Genomic DNA, 21,246 nt, shown 5'->3' on the forward strand with positions numbered 1-21,246 from the left:
GACACCTGCTGTTTCTGCAGCTCTGTCGTCTCAGCTGCAAGATGCAAATGGTCATGTTTGCCTTGATTACCTGGAAGGGATGTGGAGGGTCAAGCTAGACAGTGGCGGGAAGAGCAGACTATGGAGGCTAAGGCTCAGAAGCAATAAAGGACGTAATAAGAGCAATAATTGACATGGACAGGGTAGTTGCTACATGTCAAGCAGGACACTGGGAACCACACATACATCCTCTTATCTGATCTCACAGCAGCCTGGAACTTCTTACAGCAGCCCTGGGAACTGCCTCAAGGCATGTATACGGCCAGAGGAGCTGGACATGGAGCAGTGGGGGTGGTGAGCTGTGCAGGCTCTGGACTGGACAGACGTGGGTTTCAAACCTGGCCCAGCCTCTCATCTTCTCTGGGACCCTGTTCTTTAACTTCTCTGGACACGCTCTTTAACTCCTCCCAGCTTCGTTGTCCTTATCTATGAGTTGAAGACATGACATTGCCTACTTCATGGGGTCTTCATACAAGCCAACATGGGTTAAGCACTCAGCACTCTCTCTGGCTAAATGAATACTAGTGATTATGATTAACTGTATACTCACTTAACAGATTGGAAAGCAAAGGCTTAGAGAGGTTAGGTAACTTGTTCAGGGTCACATGGGTGGTAAGTGCTGGAGCTGAAGTTTGAACCTTGGTCTGTTGGACTTCAGAGCCGAAGCTCCTAACCTTTGCTTACTGGACTGGGAGTCAGGACATATGGATTCTAACTCCGCAAACCCACAGGGTGACTTGGCCCAAGTCCTTTCCCATTTCTGGGCTTCAGAGTAAAGTGAGGGGGCTGGACCAGGTGGTCCCTAAGATCTATGAATCCATGCAGATACACCTACACAAAGTACCCTTGCAAATACACATCTAGTTTTTTTTTTTTTTTTAATCTTTTAGAATAACAGCCATTAGTTACTTTGGAAGTCTCCGGATCAATGGAGAGTAGAGAGTTGAGGGCACATTCAGAAAAGATTTCCTTGGCGTGCTGGAGGTACCGAGAGAGCCTGGGTGTTAGCCTTGGACTGGGGCCAGGGCCAAGGCAAATATGAGCATTTGCATCTTGCAGCTGAGATGACAGAGCTGCAGAAACAGCAGCCACAAGAATAGGGAAGTAGAACGTGGGGGTAGCCCTGTCCTGAGCCTCTTATCAATTCAGACTCATCCATTCACCACCCACACACTCATCCATCTGCCTACTCACCCATTTACTCCCCTGTCAACCATCCTTCCATCCATCTTCCATCTGTCCGTCCATCCCTCTCCCTACCCAGCCCCCATCTCACTGATTACATGTCCATATGTTTATTCACCAGTCAATTCACGTACCTCACCCACCCAACTAGTACTTCCCAAGAGCCTGTGCTGGAGGGAGCGGAGATAACTCAGCTGTGTCTCAGAGCACACAGCCTGCAATCAGACCACATGAAGACACAGAAGAATCAGCACCCTCCTACAGGGGGTAACAGCCTTGGCCAGGATCTGTTTCCCAGGCCAGGCTCACTTCCCAGTCAAGGCTGGTGGATATCGTGGGGACACTGCACACCTTTCGTGCCCATCTCCTCTTGCATGGTAAAGATGTCCCACATCTAGATTTTCCAGCCGGGTCTGGAGGGTGGGTGGACTTCCACTTTGGACCGACTAGCCCATGATGCTTCTCAAAATTCCTCTAGGACAGCAAGGGCAGGTCCTGGGAGCCCAGGGCCTGGGACTACAGGGGCAGGTCCTCTCCATATGGCTGACAGTCCTGGCTGTGAATCTGATCCTCTGGGTTCCAGGCCTTCCTTCCTGAGACCAACCAGTACTAAAGATGCTGCATGACTGGTTTCAAGGAGCAAGAACCTAATCTGGGCACCCTACTCAATAGCTGGTTTTAGGGTATCTGTAAGTTGGCTTTGCCACCAACTTTGAGCAAAACCCTTTCTTCTGTAACCTCGATGTCTCTGCTGTCTATTCACTTATTGATTAGCCTCTGCATGGCTACAAGTGGGTGATTTTACTGCTAACAACAACAAAAACTGCTAATCGCCCAGAGTGCCGAATATGTGCTAAGCACTTTCCACTTAGTAACTCATTTCACCCTCACAATCCTCCTATCGTTTCTCCTAGGAAACTGAGGCACAGAGAGGCTTAGTAACTTGTTCACAGTCACATAGCTAGTGAGGGATTTGAACCCAGGCTGTCTGCTCCAGGGTATGGGCTTTAACCACCATCCAGTCATGCCAGGCGCCTCTGCTGTACCTTCCACACTGATGGCTGTCAGCTCACAGAAAGGAAAACCGCCAGGGTTCTTTCAAGGGAGCCCCAGGAAAAGAGGCGCAAGGGTCCCAGGATGCCAGGCTTCAAGGCACAGAAGGGGACACTGGTGCTTGAGAGGTCAGAGACTTGGTCTATTTACAAACCAAGAATCCCAGTTCCCAGGTCCCCGAGCTCGCTCCAGTCTTGCAGTTACTACCCCTTTCCCCCAGGTGGACTGGAGGACCCCTGTTCTTGAAGCCACTGGACACCGTCTAGTTAACCACATCTGGAAATGAACTGTGGCTCTGCCGCTGGCATTGTGAAGCACTGCCTAATAGAGCCTTCTTGCTGCAGAGCTGTTCCGTGGCCCCTCCTGGCAGATCCCAGAACTCCTTTTTAACTGTAATTGCATAACATACATCTTCATCCAAGCCCATCTTGCAGAGCTCTGCCCACACAGCCGCCCCCTCCACCCGAAGCCTGCTCTGGGAATTGCCCGGTTCCCTTCTCCGCAACATCTTCAGGACGAGATCATTAACGGCATCTTGGTTATTTTAGGAAGGCCTGAGGAACAGAATAAAGCCTCGCCCCACCTCCCTTGATTCCCAGATTGGGGCTGGGAGGTGGGGGGAGGGGTGGAAGGAGACAAAAACGCCGTCATCTCTGGCATCCCCCTCCCCTGCCCCCCCCCGCCCCCCCCCCCCCCCCCGCCCCCGGCATTCTCTATCACCCATCTGCACGCTTTCTCCCGACCTACTTTCTCCTCCTGTCAGGGCTGCCTCCCCAGCCCTCCTGCAGCTCTGAGCTGAGGGGGCAGCTGCTCGGCCACAGTGGATGGACAGTTCTTGCAGCTCCAGTGTCTGGAGGCAGAATCTGCCTCCCTCCAGCAAACCAACCACCCCATCGCCCCCCGCCCCCAGCCCTTGGCCCTTGGCCGCTGACTCATGCTCTGGCACTCTGCAACCCAGTCTGATCCCAAAGGTTCACGCTGGCTCAGGGGCAGAAGGAGGGGTCAGGGCCAGGGCACATTGGCAGGGCAGGCAGAAAAGCTCAGCTGTCCTCTCAGACGCTCGCTCTGCAGGAATGTCCTGCATCTGGGAGCCGACAGAGCTCTGGATGGACCGGTCTGTATTTCTCTTCACACAAATGTTGGTTAATTACAAAACAGCAACCTGTGCTTCTGAACCAAACAGGGATTCTAGCATGATGACTCTAGGTGGCTGAGACACGAATATGAGTGTTTTTTTTTTTTTATTAAAACTAGTAATGCCCCTACTAATAACTACATTGTCTCTGGTGGTAGGCTGTGTAAATGGCCACAGTGAGTCCCCTCTCCAAATCCATGCCCTTTGCAATGTGACTTTGAAGTCCCTCCCATTAGAGATGGGGTCTGTTTCCCTGCTCCTTGAATCTGGACGGGCCTCTTGACGTGTGTTGACCAACAGTACGCGGCAAAATGACGTGAAGTGCCCAGCCGAGCCTGCTGGAGGAGGCAGGACCACACAGAGCAGAGAAGAACCATGCCAGCTGAGGTCATCCCAGATCAGCCTACAGTCCTGCCAAGATCAGCAGAGCTGTGCACGTGACCCACGGCGGATGCGCGAGGGACTGCGTCCGCCAGCTGAGCCCAGCCTGAGCTCGGCTCACAGAACTGTGAGCTAAAGACACAGCTTGCTTTTAAGCCACTACGTTTTGGAGTCATTATATAGCAGAAACTAACTAATAAAAAGATATATATATATTTTTTTTGTAGGGAGGGAAATGATAAGATCTAAAAAACACAATTAACAGTAATCTTCCCCCGCCCCCCACCCCCAGCCATGGGTGGCTCAGATGGTAATGAATCTGCTTGTAGTGCAGGAGACCTGGCTTTGATCATTGGGTCAGGAAGATCCCCTGAAGAAGGCAATGGCTACCCACTCCAGCATTCTTGCCTGGAGAATCCCATGGACTGAAGAGCCTGGTGGGTTAACAGTCCATGGGACCACAAAAAGTCAGACACCACCGAGTGACTAACACTTTCACTTTTGGGGCTTCTCAGACGGTGTTAGTGGCAAAGAACGTGCCTGCCGACGTCGGAGACATAAGAGGAGTGGATTTGATCCCTGGGTCAGGAAAATCCCCTGGAGGAGGGCATGGCTACCCACTCCAGCATTCTTGCCTGGAGAATCCCATGGACAGAGGAGCCTGGCAGGCTACAGTCCATAGCGTTGCCAAGAGTCAGACACGACTAAAGCGACTTTAGCACGCACACACGCAAGCATCATAGCTGGGTCAAAGAGAAACAACTGCTTACTATCTGACCACCCAAAATACATCAGCAGGATTTAAATCACAAACGACTCTGCCCCGCCAGCCAGGCGCTCCTGCATCACCCCCTGGATGCCTCTCCCTCTGGCAGGGGCTGCCCCACTCACCAGGATTTTGGTGGTGTAGGCGCTGTTGATGGCGATGGCATGGACCAGCAGCTCCATGGTCTTGGCGTTGATGGAGCTGGGGTCGGGGATCTCCTTGTAGTGGACGTCGCCCACGTAGGCCTGCACCACTGTCATGCGATTGGTGGTGAGGGTGCCCGTCTTGTCCGAGCAGATGGCCGTGGCATTGCCCATGGTCTCGCAGGCGTCCAGGTGGCGGACCAGGTTGTTATCTTTCATCATTTTCTGCAGGAGGGGGCAGAGGAGAGGGGACAGTGAGGAGAGGGAGCTGGGGGCTGGGGGTGAGGGCACCGTGTACACACGCCGTAAGTGAGGCACAACTGCCCCTCTGCTTCACTCCCGGGCGAAGGATCTGGGTTTCAAGAGCGTCTGGCCTCTGGGTTCCTTTTTTGTGTACAGCACTTTCTCTTTCTCCTTTTAAATTACTTGAGCCATTTAAAAGAGTTGATTAATTGACTTTATTAATTACGGATGTAGTCTGTATTCTTTATGGAAAAGATAGTGAAAAGGATGGTAAATGAAGGCTGGGTCCTCTTTGAGGACTTCAGATACTTTCCTTTCACATCCTAACAGGAATAAGTTCTTAATTTGATTGCGGGTTTTTTCTTTGCCAAAGGTACCATCTTTCACTGGTGCCTGGTTTTCACGGTCACTTTGGTTTCATGAGAAGTGAAGAAGTGTAAGTTACACATGTATTAACAGACATAGGAGACTATGTGGAAAAAACAAAAACATTAGTGTCATTGTTTCTGAGTGACATTTATAGGAGATTGTTATTGCCTCCTTTGAAAAATCTATAGCTTCCATTTTCCTACAATGACTATATACTTTAACTTGCATAATAAAAATCACAAGTTTCTTTTAAATATAGATATGCATGAAAAAACAAGTCAGTCATAATTCTATCATTGAGCAGTGAAGCATCTTACATAACAATATCTTTTCTTTTTAAATTTATAACAAAAATGAAATCCTACTCTACAATTATTAATTATCTTATATTCACCTTCTTTTCTCTCCTCCCAGCATCACACTCCTAGCTTCTTCCAGGTTCTTAAGCAAATAATGCAAATAGAGTGATTCTTAAGGAACCACCACTCTTAACTGCAGGTCCTCCTGACACAGTGACCCTACTGGCAAGAACACACGTGAAAAGGTGGATTTAGCTGAAGGCTGAGTCAGATGTTCTAGTCTGAGCCTAGGAATCTAATTCCTTTTTTCTTGCTCCTCATTATAACCCTTTATAACAAGGGTGAAAAAGGAGTGCAATTAGAATAATTAAAAAAATTTTTTTTGGCTATGCGACGTGTGGGATCTTATTTCCCTGACCAAGGATTTGAACCTTCGCCCCCTGCATTGGAAGCACGGAGTCTCAACCACCAAGCTGCCAGGGAAGTCCCTAGAATAATTTTAACAGCAGGTCATGTTACTAAAAAATGACTGTTGGTAGAATTCTGTGCTCCTGCAGCTTCTCTTATCATTTGTTGCTGTTTTTTAGTTGCTAAGTCGTGTCTGACTCTTTGCGACCCCACAGACTGTAAACTACCAGGCTCCCCTGTCCATGGGATTTTCCAGGTGAGACTACTGGAGTGGGTTGCCATTTCCTTATCCAGGGTATCTTCCGAACCCAGGGATCGAACCCTGGTCCTCTACACTGTGGGCAGATTCTTTACTACCTGAGCAACCAGGGAAGCCCATGAAATGTACTACAAGAGTAAATTTCACATCCAGGTTTAAAGGCTGATGATGAAAAGAAATGTAAAAATCTCACCAATCATTTGTGTATGATTAAATATTACATGTTGGCTTGATAATAACTTGGACATATTAGGTTCAATAAGGTACAGTATTAAAATGATTTCTACCTGTTTCTTTCTGTTTTGTCTTTTTCATGCAGCTGCTAGGAAATTTAACATCATACATACGTCATGTCCCTATTGCACAGTGAGGATCTAAGTGTCACCTCTAATCTTTGGATGGTGGACCCTGGATAGCTCAGTGGGTAGAGCATCAGACTTTTAATCTGAGGGTCCAGGGTTCAAGTCCTTGTTCTGGCACTTGCTTTTGTGGGGCTTCCCTGGTGGCTCAGCGGTAAAGAACCCACCCCCCGCATTCTTGCCTGAGACATCCCATGGACAGAGGAGCCTGGTGGGCTGCAGCCCACGGGGTCGCAAAGAGTCAGGCACGACAGCGTGCACGGCCAAGGGGTGGGCCCAGGCTCAGAAAGGGGAGAGTTTGCCTCTCTCTGGGGTGGCGGGTGGGGGCTGTACTCAGTTTATCAAGTGAGTGTATGAGTCACACTGCCTAAGGCAGCTGAAGGCACAGGTGCCAGAGACACCGACTCCAGGTGCAGAGGCGACAAGGTCTGTAAGTGAGCCCCGATGCCATGTATGACCTTTAAGGGGGTCCTGAGCTCCACTGGGTGGCTGTGGGGTCCAGACCCGTAGCAGCACGAGGTCTCCATCTGCAGGCCCCCCAACCTGCCTTGTGTTCTGATCTGTTTGGGCTTTGGTTTGTGGGATGGAGTTTCTTAGAGAACCCCAAAACAAGGAGACGATAAGGACGGTGTCCTTTTACACAGACCTGCCACTTCTGGCACTGCCCTGAGAGCTCTTTTCTGTATGAAATTACATCGGCCAGCCCAGCCCAAATTCCAGCTTGGAAACTGACCATGCCCTCGGTCGGCTCTGCCAATGACTCGGAGTGAATGCCTTGCTTATAGACAGCCCTGGCCTCTGCTCTCGCAGGCACATCCTGGCCTAGGGGCCCTGGGAAACGGGAGACAGGGCCCTGCCCGTCGAGGTGGGGCCATCACTGGGCGGAGGCGAGATGAGGAGACCAGGGTGTGGGGATCTGGGGACGAGCCTGGCTTGGAAGTGCCTCCAAGAGGGTCAGATGCCTGTGCTCACGACATGATGCCAGCCCCCACAGCCCCGTGTTTGGGCTCCGCCAATGGCCACGGGCCTGGGAGCAGGGGAACGTGGGGCTCTGTTATCAGGGTGGCACTCAGGAGCACCCCCAGGCCCAAGGCACTCCTGGGCCCACTTGCCCTTTGGCTTCCCTGTTGGCTCAGTGGTAAAGAACCCGCCTGCCAGGAGACATGAGTCCGATCCCTGGGTCGGGAAGATCCTCTGGAGTCGGAAATGGCAACCCACTCCAGTATTCCTCCCTGGGAAATCCCATGGACAGAGGAGACAGGCGGGCTACAGTCCAGGGGGCTGCAAAGACTTGGCCACAATGGAGCACTAAGCACGAGCCATTCACTGAACTGCTTTTAAGACCTCCTGTTTTTAGCCCCTCTCTTGAGAGGAGGGGGCTCTCCTAAAACCAGACCTCCTGTTTACTTTAGGCTTATCTTTTTTGAACTTTAGGAAGCGAACTCCAAGCTTAGTCCCACAGGTGCTGTGGCTAAGTGGGGCCTACGGCTCTGTGATGACCACACTTCTGCCAACATTCGATGGGACGGGATGAGTGTGGGTCTGGCTTCCCTGGTGGCTCAGATGGTAAAGACTCTGCCTGCAATGCAGGAGACCTGGGTTCCATCTCCAGGTGGGGAAGATCCCCTGGAGGAGGAAATGGCTACCCACTCCAGTATTCTTGCCTGCAGAATCCCATAGAGACAGAGGAGCCTGGCGGGCTACAGTTCATGGGGTCGCAAACAGTAGGACACGACTGTCCAGGGAATACCTGCGTCTAATTTATTGTTCAGGGTTGAGTTGACTGTCAGTGTTTAAAAATCAGGAGAGCTTATATGAAGTCCAGCTTTCTGGCTTCTCTTAGAGAAATGTGAGTATCTGGCAACACTGGACCCCATCTCTACAAGGGGATACACAGCTGGGCTGAATAGTGGCTGTACTCTTGGCCAGGGTGTGGCTCTCCTGGAGGCCTGTGAGCTTGGGGCTCCCGCATGCAACCTCTCTCTCGGAGCTTCCAACGTGCCCATCCTTTCTACTTAGCTCTCCTCGCAGCCCCCGGCACTGGCCCCGCCAGGCACCCCTCAGACCGCCAGCTAGGCGGCGTCAGCCGGCCTGCCCTGCTCCTCACTCCTCACCTTCACTGAGTAGGCCAGGGAGATGGTGACGGCCAGAGGGAGCCCCTCGGGCACGGCGACCACCAGCACCGTCACACCGATGATGAAGAACTTGACGAAGTACTGCACGTAGACAGGGGTGCACTCGGGGAGCCACGGCTTCTTGTTGACCACGAAGGTGTCCACGGTGAAGTAGAGCACCAGGATGATCACCGTGATGGCTGACATCACCAGGCCTGTGACATGGCGGGGAGGAAGCCCGTCAGGGGGCCCCCGGGGGGCAAGGGGGCCTGGGAACGGAGATGCGGACCTGACCACCCCTTGGCTGCGAGGGCTCTGGGGTCAGGCAGGCCCTAGCTCACATGCCAGCTCAGCTTGGTGGCCTTGGGGCAACTGCTTGATCCTCAAAGAGCCTCAGTTTCCTCCTCTGTGCAATGGGGATATGTATTTATTCCATGTGGTTTTATAAGAATCAGGTACAATGAATGCGTGTAATTGCCGGGCACAGTGTTGGACACGCAGTAGGTGCTGAGTGTGGGAATGAGGGGCGCCAGCATGGCGTTCTCACACTGCAGGACAACAGAGGGCACCACTGATCTCCGCCTTCACTCAGGCACACACTGTTTCCTGTTTAGGAACAAGGGACACAGCAGCACAGAGACAGAGTCCCTGCCCTTGGGAAGCTGAGGTTCCAGGAGGAGGCATACAAGAAACAAACAAACACGCCAAGAGGATAACTCCAGTGGTCATGTATGAATGTGAGAGCTGGACCATAAAGAAGGCTGAGCGCCGAAGGACTGATGCTTTCGAATTGTGGTGCTGGAGAAGACTCTTGAGAGTCCCTTGAACTGCAAGGAGATCCAACCAGTCCATCCTACAGGAAATAAGTCCTGAATATTCATTGGAAGGACTGACGCTGAAGCTCTAATATTTTGGTAACCTGATGCGAAGAGCCGAATCATTGGAAAAGACCACGATGCTGGGAAAGATTGAGGGCAGGAGGAGAAGGGGGCAACAGAGGATGAGATGGTTGGATGGTATCACTGACTCAATGGACATGAGTCTGAGCAAACTCTGGGAGATGGTGAAGGACAGGGAAGCCTGGCGTGCTGCAGTCCATGGGGTCACAGAGTCGGACACACCTGAGCGACCGAACAACAACAGGGAGGGGAGGTGATGTGCCTGGGGCCACAGGCCAGGGAGGCGCTGTAGAATGAGTACCTGCAGGTAGCTACCTGCCCGGATCCATCTTGCCAGCCCCATGTGCCCAGCCACCCCCATCCACCTCAGTGCTGCGTGGGTGTAGCTGAAGCTGCCCACATCTGCAGCCTCTGCCAGAGGAGACTGGTGTCTCCTTGTCAAAAAGTGCCTGGCAGTTCCACCCACCCCAATCTGATGGCCAATATCCAGGGGCTGACATGGGGGTCCAGAAGCCCAGCTGCCTTGCTGCAGTGCATGTTGGACCCTTTAGAGGTATTCATGCTCCAGAGCTCCCTGTGGGATCAGGTGGAGACTGGGATTTCTCTGGAAACCTCAGCTTGGGCTGCGTCTTCCTAGGCTCTGTGGCATCCCAGACCCTTTCCAGGTCTCCCCTTGAGAGCACCCCTCCCCAAACCCTGTGCCCACTCATCTCAGGCTCTGCTTGCAGGGAATCCATCCCAGGAGAGGAGCAGAAGTGGGATGTAAACCAGAAGGGTGTGACTCTGTGCCCCATGCCTGGCAGGGCTTGACTGAGTGGCGGAGGCAATGACCCAGGACAGGGAAGGCCATGGGATGCTTCTCACGGCTCTGCTCCCTGCCCTCCAGCACCACGCTGCCGTGGAGCCTTCCCTGTGGTGGGGACGGAGGAAATCCCCGGACCCATTGCCGCCCGCCCCCACTGCCAGCTGTGGAGTTGAAGAGCCAGCTCGAGCCCTGCCTGACAGTCGCAGGGGCGGGAAGCCAAGCTCCTGGCAGCCGGGAGCTGTCACCAGGCCCCTGAGTTTAAATATAGACGGCCAAGCCTGCAATTTGCCTCTCTTCTCCACACTGCGGTGCCTATAATTAGAGCTGGGAGACAGCCGTGGAGGAGCAGGCAGCCAGGTGGAGAGGCCGTGGTGTTTGCCATATCCTTACCCAGGCGGGGAGGCCAAGACCGTGTCGGGCGGGCAGGGCTCACAGTGCAGCCGGGCTCGGCTTTGGGGGCCACAGCAGCCATCGTCAGCTGTCGCCTGTAGCTATCAGCTCGGTTGGGAAACCTGGCTCATGGTGTTGTTCAGTTGTGTCCAAGTCTTTGCGACCCCATGGGCTGCAGCATGCCAGGCGCCCCTGTCATTCACTACCTCCTGGAGTTTGCTCAAACTCATGCCCATTGAGTCGGCGATGCCATCCAACCATCTCATGCTGGGGCTCAGACCAGGGGCTCCTCCCTGGGCTCCTAGCACGGCCCTCCATCTCCCCAGTCTTTCCTGTGCATGGCAGCTGGGGGTGGTCATCATAGCGCTCAACTCCATCCTTGCTCACACCTCCTCCAGGGCTCCCAACATCCTCAGGATAAAGCCTGCACAGCCCACTCCAAAAGGGTCTGCCCGCATCCAGCCACCACCCTTGCCTGTACGTGTAAATAATCTCCTTTACTCCTCACAGCAACCTGTGCAGTGGGGGCTCAGTTCAGTTCAGTTCAGTTCAGTCAGTTCAGTCACTCAGTTGTGTCGATACTTTGTGACCCCATGAGTCGCAGCACGCCAGGCCTCCCTGTCCATCACCAACTCCCAGAGTTCACTCAGACTCACGTCCATCGAGTCAGTGATGCCTTCTAGCCATCTCATCCTCTGTCATCCCCTTCTCCTCCTGCCCTCAATCCCTCCCAGCATCAGAGTCTTTTCCAATGAGTCAACTCTTCGCATGAGGTGGCCAAAGTACTGGAGTACTCAGCTTTAGCATCAGTCCTTCCAAAGAAGTCCCAGGGCTGATCTCCTTCAGAATGGACTGGTTGGATCTCCTTGCAGTCCAAGGGACTGTCAAGAGTCTTCTCCAACACCACAGTTCAAAAGCATCAATTCTTCGGTGCTCAGCTTTCCTCACAGTCCAACTCTCACATCCATACATGACCACTGGGAAAACCATAGCCTTGACTAGACGGACTTGTGTTGGCAAAGTAATGTCTCTGCTTTTCAATATGCTATCTAGGTTGGTCATAACTTTCCTTCTAAGGAGTAAGTGTCTTTTAATTTCATGGCTGCAGTCACCATCTGCAGTGATTTTGGAAGTGGGGACTACAGGAGCCTAAGTCCATGGACCGGGAGCGGAGGTTTGGAGCTTGGTGAAGGTACTTGCTCAAGACCTCAGAGCTGGAGCTCAACGAGAATGCAGGCAGGCTGCCCCCAGAGCCTGCGCTTCACTCTTGCACCTGTCTGAGTGCTAGCTGAGGTGCCTGCTACATCAGGACTCAGATTGGTTGCCGCGGCAGACAAGGGTGGGTCTCATGCAAGCCCTCTCCTTGCAGATGAGGTAACTGAGGCCCAGCCAGGGGCAGGGCTCTGCCCCGGGGATCCCCCTGCGTGCCCCGTGTCCCCCCACCCCGTGCCGTCCGCCGGGGCTGCACGCTCACCTGCCTTGCCGATCTGCACGGCCAGCTTGGTGAGCTTGCCCTGCAGCACTGACTTCTCCTTCTTGTGCATGTTGGCCTTCTTCTTGTCGTCAGCGTCTCCCCCCTCGGCACTCTTGAGGGGTTGCATCTCCATGGCGGCCGCCCCGTCCTGCTGTTTGGCTGCAGGGGGCAGATCACACGCATATGTACACACGCACACATGCACACACAGACGTGCACACACACAGACATGCACACCCACAGGTTAGCCTGCAGGGTGCGGGTGTCGGCACCCAGCCCCCTGCCCAGGGGAGCACGGTGAGACCCTCACTCCCTGGCCTGAGCCCCCCTGCATGGCTGGCACAGATTCCATGTGATGAGGGGGTCGGCCTCTCCCTGCTGGAGACCCTGGATCCAGGCCCACAGAACTCAGCACGGAGCGACACAGCTCCACCCTGGACTTGCAGCATGAAGGGGCTGGGGGCTCCTCTGGGCCTGAACAAGTCCACCAGCCCTTCCCCAAAGGGCTCCTCGGCTTTTCTGCATCAGACAAGACACATGCTTGGGCTCTGCCCAGTTGGTCCTTGGGCCATGTTGCTGGAATATTAAGTAGTCACTAGACAGAAGGGACAAAAGCGGGCTTAAAAAGTGGAAGAGTGTGTCCTCATCCATGGGTGCCAATACCCTGCTCCTTCAGCACAGCCCTGACTGGTGGGCTTGGAGCCCGACCCCTTGGCCCCTGAAGAGCCCTAAGAACCAGCTTCAAACCTTCAGCTGAACGGGGATATAGCTCAAAGCAGGGGAGACACTGGCTTGCGGGTGGACTGTTGTGCGGACAGTGCCACTTCCGTTTGTCCTGGTACCACAAGATCACAGCTACCCTCCCACCCAGAGACGTCAGGCGCCCATGGGCATGGACGTCTGCCTCTGCCGTGGCCCCTCGAACAGGCAGGGGGGCCGCAGGGACCAGGTTAATTGTGGCCCCTCGAACCGGCAGGGGGGGCTGCAGGGACCAGGTTCATTGTGGCCCCTGGAACTGGCAGGGAGGGGCCGCAGGGATCAGGTTAATTGTGGCCCCTGGAACCAGCAGGGGGGGCCGCAGGGACCAGGTCAATACGAAAGGTTACCTTTGCTCTGGCCGGCGTCCGCACTGCCATCCTGCATTTTACCTACACGACAAAGAGTTTGAACAGACGACAGAGAGCAGACAGCACACATCGGTCACATGAAGACGCAACAGGGCCATGGACGTTCATGTCAGTTGGGGGCTGGGGAGGGCCGAGCCGGCTCTGCCCCCTCAGTACAGGGATGCCGGGGAGGCCCCCCAGGCAAGAGCAAACCTGCGGGGGCTGCTCTCTTGACTCTCTGACGGTGCAGAGAGGGGGCTTCTGCGGGGGTTATGTTGGCCGTGAGCATTTTACAGGTTAGACAGCAGCCTTTAGGGTAAAGGGACCACACAAGCATAAGGAATGAGAGATCTCAGGCCCCCAGTGATGAATTTGGAATCTGGTTGTTGCTTTATGTGGGCTGAGAAGAGGCAAAAGGAAATAGAAAGAGAGAGAGAGAGAGAGAGAGAGAGAGAGAGAGAGAGAGAGGTTGATTCTAAAATGGGGAGGCGTTTGGTCAATGTGCTCCTTAGCTTCTGGCTCCAGGAGAGATGATTCCAGTTCCTCTTCCTCCTGGTGCTGGAGGACGAAGCCACGACATGGACAACCCTCCCCACCACCCTCAGCCTCACTGAGAGTGATTCAGGCAAAGGGTGTGCAGAGGCTCCCAGCAGCGGGCTCGGAGGCACCCACAGGTGTTTGGGGCCATGCCATGGAGCCCAAGGGGACACCACCCCACGCCACCCCTCCACTAAAGTGTGTGCTCTTCATTCTAGGTTGCCTAGTTTGGGCCACAGCAGAGAGGCGAAGTTGGCTTGGTGGGAACCCCTGGGTGCCCTCTACCCCAGCTCTGCCTATCAGAGTCGGATGCTGTCTAGTGCTGAGTCTGGGGCTCCCCACCCTGTAAACGGGGCCACGTGGGAGGCTGCCTCTCCAGGCTCAGCCCCGAGTGTGTGTGCTGCATTCACAGGGTGGGAGGTACTGGTGACTGCTACCTGGTAATTAGACACCTACCCCCACCTGCTGGCCCTGCAGGGATGGGGGCATCCTCCTGTCCCCTGGCTCACCCTGGGCTTTGCCCGATGGCTCACCACCTCAGGAGGACTCAGAGAAGGTCACGGAACCCCTCACCACTCCTGGATAATCACCGTGAAGGACATCCTCACAGTTTATGGGCCAGGCCCATACATGACCTCCATGATTTCAGCTGGTCCTCACCGCATCCCTACCGGGGCACTCCGGGATCAAACCCACACACAGATAAAAAGCTGTAGCTCAGGGAGGGACATTCTCCGCAGGTGAGTGGACAGCTGGCCCCAAAGTGTATGCACATTTTTGCCCCTCCTTGGGAGAAAGCAGTTACCCCTCATCCCCTGAGCCTGCGGTAGGGTGGGCACTGAGGTGGCACTGGTGGGACTGGGCTCCTGAAGCTGCTGTTTCAACACCAGCTAGCCCTGTGACTTCACTGCTCCCAGCTTGGCTTCCACCTCCGTAACAAGGGGTTGGCATCTTGCCTCCCAGAGCACCTAGAAGTTACCTTTTAGTGATAACCACTCGCCCAGCAGCGTTTGGCAGTTTGCAAGTGACTCGCGTCTTGCCAGTTTTCCTATTATCCTGCAAGGTGGGGCGGGAGGGGCTTCCATCCCTCTCATTTTACAACGAGGAAACTGGGGCTGAGGGAGGTTCAGAGGCAGCTGTCATTTACAGGGCACCCTGACGACCCTCTGTAAACACTGTCGTCCCCACATCACATCCACGTTACACTGACTGCCTCAGAGGGAAGCAGCGGCTTCCTGGGTGCCAGCTCCATACCATCTCTGCAACAGTGCTGGGCTGTTCCCATTGAGCCTCCCAGCAAAGGGTCAGTGACCTCCTCTGGGGTTGAAAAAGAAAGGCCCCCATCCCTCTATTCTAAAATTCTTTCTGCCAGATTAAGAAGCAACACAGAAGAAGGCTTCTTGGAGCTGATCGGAATGAACTACAACAGTTGTTTTTATTTTTAAACATTATTTTACTAACTGGGCTAAAAGGCACCAGAGGACTCGGCTCCAGTAGCTGGTGTGAGAGGGCACAGAGGGACCTTTGTTTGCATCGCACATTATCAGATGCAATAGCCCACGTGTGCCCATTAACCAAGCTAGCAATTTCCTCCTTTATTTCCATGGTGATCACGTGGCCAGAAAAATAATCAACAATGCATGTGTTTGAGGGAGGGAGCTGTGTCCTGGGGGCACTTGGGCGCAGCTGGCCCGATTTCTTGGAAGTGAGGGCTCATTTGGGGGCTCTCCTTAGCCAAACCGGTGCTCGCCTGGCCCTGGAATGGTGGTAGGGTGCTGCTCTGCACCGCACCCCCCACGGGACCTGGAAGATGGGCTGATTCAGGGGACCTGGGATGGAGGACAGGACCCAGGATGGGGGAACAAGGTGGAGACCCAGAGGCCTCTCTGCATCAGATGCCAGATGCATTTTTGCCAAATGGATCAGTCCTCTCTCTGTGAACTGCGAGGGTCATGGGTGCGGAAATCCTCAACGTGGAGGGTCAATGGAGATCCCATAAACAAGCTTTGAGGAGACAGACTGCTAACTAGGAGAACTGGGTCGTGTCGCTTCTCTTACCTGTGGCTACATTTGTCCCCCTGTGAAATGCAACAGTTTCAACCAAGGTGATGCTTATGAAAAGCACTGCAAAGTACCCTGTAAGTGTCCAGTGTTAAGAGCAATGTGCCACTTAAAATCGTGACTAAAAGTGATGTATTCAATAGGGCTTCCCCTGTAGGCTCAGCTGATGAAGAATCCACCCACAATGCGGGAGACCTGGGTTTGATGCCTGGGTTGGGAAGATCCCCTGGAGAAGGGAAAGGCTACCCACTCCAGTATTCTGGCCTGGAGAATGCCATGGACTCTGTAGTCTATGGGGTCGCAAAGAGTCGGACACGACTGAGCGACTCTCATTTCTCATTCTCATTCAATAGTGATATATCAATAAACGGGTCTCCCAGGTGGCGCCAGTGGTAAAGGACCCGCCTGCCAATGCAGGAGACACCAGAGATGCGCATTCTATCCCTGGGTCAGGAAGATCGCGTGGAGGAGGGCATGGCAAATCACTCCAGTACTTTTGCCTGGAGAATCCCATGGACAGAGGAGCCTGATGGGCTGTAGTCCATGGGGTTGCAAAGAGTCAGACATGACTGAAGCGACTTAGCACGCATGCACGTGTCAATAAATATAAAATAAATAATAAAATTAAAATGGCAATTATCATGCCTCCAAAATCAATGGGACACCCCTTACTGCTCAGTTGGGAGGGGCTTGGCGGGAGTAGAGTGAGGAGGGGGCATCCTGCCAGCTGAGTGTGTCTTCCACATCCAGGGCATCCTGACTCTGCTCAGATCAAGAAGTGGAAAGGAATGGTCCATTCTCTCACTCACAAAGCTCAGCTTAGCCCTCTCAGCCTTCAGTGCCCTCTGCCTGGAGCCTGGAGGGCACATCAGAAGGCAGGTTCTCATTCGCCAGGTCTGGGTAGGGCCTGAGAGTCTGCATTTCTAACGAGCTCCTGAAAGATGCCCAGGAGCATGCGGGCCTCCAGTCACAATTCGAGCAGCAACAGCTTAGAGCACTGGCTCCAAAGTGTATTCTGGAGGTCTACCAATCCCACGACATTCAGCCAGGAAGGGTCCTGCAGCCACGTCAGTCTGGGAAGCTCCGTGTGACTCTAACTCTATCCCACAGCACGATAGAGGCTGCCTTTCTGCAACAAGGAGGAAACCAATTCTACCCAGTGGTTCTTAAACAGTTTTAACCACAGGATCCTTTCCTTGCAGGGAAGACTTCTTAACGTGCTTGTGAAGTTTATTTATTTTTTAAAGCTTTTCTTTTTTTGAGGATGTGGCCCATTTTAAAAGTCTTTATTGAATCTGGAACAATACTGCTTCTGTTTTGGTTTTCTGGCCGCGAGGCATGTGGGAATCTTAGCTCTCTGACCAGGGATAGGACTCGCACCCCCTGCATTGGAAGCTGAAATCTTAACCCCTGGACTCCCAGGGAAAGTCCCTACATCATTGTGAAATTTACACCAGGAAGAGCGGCACACACTTTAGAGCCAGGTAGGCCTGGCTTCACGTCCCAGCTTTGCTACTGCCCAGCTCTGTGACCTTGGACTAGTGTCTTGATCTCCATGAGACTCAGTTTCCTCATTTTAAAGTGGGGACAAAAAACTGACCCATAAGGTTATCATGAGGATTAAATGAGACGCTTGCAAAGTGCCTGGTGCACAGAAAGTGGGTAAGAAATGATATTTCCCCATCTTTTCCTACAGTTTTTCTTGGGAATATATGGATGTTTTTGGCTTGAACTGGAAGTGAGGCTCCTGTCTTTTTGAGACCCACCAGTCTGGATGCGGTCCCAGCAGGTTCATCATCCAGGAGGGGTGGTGGGGAGCAGGACGTCACTTCCTGTTTCCTCCTGGCCCTCTCCCTCCCCCCACCTGGGTTTGCCTACATCATTTAGGGCTTCTCTCGTGGCTCAGTCCGTAAAGAATCTGCGTGCCATGCAGGAGACCCGGGTCTTACCCCTGGGTTGAAGAGATCCGTTGGAGAAGGGAATGGCAACCCACTGCAGTACTCTTGCCTGGAAAATCTCACGGACAGAGGGGCTGGCAGAGTATAGTCCACGGCGCGGCAAGAGTCGGACACGACGCAGCAACTAAAGTAACAGCACCACCCTCCCCTCACATGGGACACCTCCCACGCCCCAGGCTGGCCTCTTTCCTCTTCCTGCACCTGAAATAGACCCACACCCGAATTAGCCCTTCCTGGCCAGGTGCTGCTCACAGACGGGTGTTGCCCAGCCCCTGACATCTGCTAGCTGCTTCCATCCTGGGTCACTTTGAATCCGAGTGGCTCACCAGAGGCCTGGGACAGGGGAGGGGAGGAGGAGGCAGCACCACAGCTCCGTGTTCTCTGGGAGTGGTGAGGAGTAAATCACAGGATGGATGCTTAGCTCCTGGGATGAGTGACACTGGGGAAAGGAAAAGCTTTCCCTTCCCTTCAGTTCTCGGGGGCAGTGGTTTCATGGCCGAGCCGTAAAAGCTCTTAGGAGCAGACCGGGTGACTTTACATCACCTGACTTGGGGATGGGGAAGGCCAGAGAAGATGGGAGGGTACAGAGGTGTGAAATCTTCCAAAGGCGCGGAGGCCAGTGAATGGACTTCCTTCCTGCCCGTTTGTAAGGAGGGTGAGATGCAGACTCAGGGTACAGTGGCAGCCCTTACCCTCACCGCCCATCCCCGAGAGGGCCAGTAAGAATGCAGAGACTCAGGACAGACGCTCCAGCGCAGGCAACAGCAAGAAACACCAGTCCACACCCGAGGGACAGAACTGGGCCCGAGCCCAAGCGAACCCCCTGCCCGTTCACTCCACGAAAGAAGAGAAAGACTGTCTACTAGTGGCTCAGCCATGCTGCAGGGCGGGGCCCAGGAGCTGAACGCAGGCCTGGGTCCCCCTGCCTCGAGGGAATGGTTTGAGTCGAGGATGGGACCCTGCACTGGGGACCCAGAGGCCAGCCTCAGCCCGGGTCCTGACCCCGGGACTTCTTCCCCCAAGCAGGGACCAGGAATGTGCTTAGGAGAGGGCCACACAGGGAGGGACGCTGCTTCCAGGGAGGGAGGGGGGGACCAGATCTGAAGCCAAGGTCACGTCCCTCTGCTGGGCTCCACTGGGGGGTCAAGGGCCCAACGGTGACCACCGCCGGTGGGAACAGAGCTGGGTGCCTGGTGGTGGCTTCTCTCTTAAGCACCTGCCCTGTGTGAGAGAGGACGGCCGTCCCCGAGCTGCCCATGCACATCCAAGTCTGGGCCATCCCGAACAGGGAGAGGAAAGCTCAGAGCTGGGGGTGGGGAGGCGCCCATCGCCCGAGACAGGGAGCTCACCAGGGGCGGGGTGGGAGACGTACCATTGACTAGGCTGGTATTTGCACTATCTGCAGCATTTGAACCTGCCGCACCATCGGCCGCTGTGGGGGTGGGAGGGATGAAAAATGCAGTGGTCAAAATGGAGGAAAGCAACAGCGCAGACGGCAGCAACAGTAGACGCGAACCAACGTGCGGGGAGGGACGTGACTGTGGTCGGAAACACACACTGCCGTCGGAAATCAGGAAACTCAGATTTGGGGGTGGGGGGTGGGTGGGGTGAAATGTTCCCGTGGAGATGACACACAAGTCAGTGGGGGAGAAACTCAGACACGGAGGGTCTTTGAAATAAAATATGGAGGTGGGATGGTCGGTGTGAGGTCTGGACCCAGGCATCCCGTTGGCCCAACCAACAGGGCAGGTCTCTCTGTCAGTGAGGGTTCTATGAAGGTGGGGGGGCGGTGCTGGCTGACCAACACGGCCAGAGGGACCCATGGCCAGGAGTCGATTCAACACGGGGTGCAGTAATAGCACCGGCCGTTCTGAATGGGCCCTTGTTGTGACGGTTGCTATGTCCTGGAAGGACATCTGTTCACGGCAGTGACCTCGGATTCGTGCATTTGACTCAGGTCACTGCCCATGGCCAACTCCTCCCTTCCTGACTGACGCTCAAAAGGCTGCCTTGGTCTTGCCCATAGGAGGTGCCCGACCGCTTAAAAGATGACATCAGGCACGTTGCATCTTGTGCACGAGACAGAGAGGGCACTGGTGAGATCTCCTTAGTTTATAAATCAAAAATGATATGAGATGCTCAAATTCGCTCTGGCTATTTTTTCTTGAGGCGGGGGGAGACGGGTTCTGTGGGAAGGAGAGGGAATAGATGCTGGGTGAGTTGGCCGTGCCATGGGGTGAGGGGCTCTGTGGGGTCACGCGGTGCTGAGCGCACATGGCGTGTGCTGTCTGGGGTTTGGAGGCAGTGGGGGCGCCATGTGCCCCGGAAACACTGGAAGGGCAGCATGGGGTGCTGGCCTGTCCTGTGGGGCTGGCAGCACATGGGGCCACACAGGAGTTTTGAGGCGGGGTGCAGAGCCCCCAGCCATTGGGTACCCTTCTAGCTGTGTGCTGGGGGTCTGGGGCCAGGGCTCAGGGGTCAATGGCTGCTGCTACTTCTAAAAGCCCCTTCTACCCTGGGAGGTGTCTTACTGTACCTGGTAGCTGAAGGCCATCCCCCTTCTTCACACCTGTGTGATGATTTTTGAGACATGTTAATGAAGGAGAAGCATGTACAGCCACATACACGCCCGCCCACACATGCACACACACACACACACACACACACTATGGCATGCCCAGAGTCATCCTGAAATGGAGGGTTGTAAGCAGCGTCCCTGGTGGAGATGATGGGATGGAAGCGCTAAGGGGGTCCAGCCCTGGGAAACCCCTGGGTCTGCTCTCAGGGGCCTGAGAGGCTGGGCTGCCCCCCATCTTCCTCTGCCATGTCCCCTCCATACCCCACCTCTCCCTTCTGCACTGCTGTCCCCATCTCGTTGATGGGCAGGTAAACATTCAGCAAGGGACTCTGACCCATGCCGGGCAGAAGAGGCCTGTTTCCTTATCGGCATTTAAAAGACATGAGTCTGGCCCGTGGGAGCTTCTGGGTGTTTCTGCCCCTCACCCAGGCCCCAGCGAGGCCAAGGAAGTGGGCCGAACAGCTACATCCTGCCCAGCTGCCTGCACCTGGGGCAACTGGTGGCCACAGCTGCTATGTCACTGTGTGGACGCTGTCCTGACGTGCTCTGCGCCTCATGGCCAAGACTTGTCCTCGGTTTCAACCTCAGCTCACACAGATCACAGCTTACTGCCATTGTTTCTGCTCCTGCGGCAGCCATAATCTTAGGAGGACCCCAGTAGGAAACAGGTTTTGCCCCTGGGAAC

General features: G+C 54.3%; 1 protein-coding gene and 1 non-coding gene across 2 annotated transcripts in view; one reads left to right on the forward strand and one right to left on the reverse strand.

The window, feature by feature from the left end:
* Nucleotides 1–21,246, reverse strand: part of ATP2B2 (ATPase plasma membrane Ca2+ transporting 2) — a 156,931-nt gene that overhangs the window by 43,302 nt on the left and 92,383 nt on the right. Inside the window, exons 7-12 of the mRNA XM_069560905.1 lie at nucleotides 20,520–20,552; nucleotides 19,356–19,415; nucleotides 13,428–13,469; nucleotides 12,322–12,480; nucleotides 8,754–8,968; nucleotides 4,685–4,927 (exon numbers count right to left, since the gene is read on the reverse strand). Of these exons, the coding sequence (XP_069417006.1) occupies nucleotides 4,685–4,927; nucleotides 8,754–8,968; nucleotides 12,322–12,480; nucleotides 13,428–13,469; nucleotides 19,356–19,415; nucleotides 20,520–20,552 (752 nt within the window). The remainder of the gene's footprint in view (nucleotides 1–4,684; nucleotides 4,928–8,753; nucleotides 8,969–12,321; nucleotides 12,481–13,427; nucleotides 13,470–19,355; nucleotides 19,416–20,519; nucleotides 20,553–21,246) is intronic.
* TRNAK-UUU (transfer RNA lysine (anticodon UUU)) lies at nucleotides 6,687–6,759 on the forward strand. The gene has a single exon. It is a non-coding gene; the product is annotated as a tRNA-Lys (tRNA).

The sequence above is a fragment of the Ovis canadensis genome, chromosome 19 (genome assembly GCF_042477335.2).
Source record: "Ovis canadensis isolate MfBH-ARS-UI-01 breed Bighorn chromosome 19, ARS-UI_OviCan_v2, whole genome shotgun sequence".
NCBI lineage: Eukaryota > Metazoa > Chordata > Mammalia > Artiodactyla > Bovidae > Ovis > Ovis canadensis.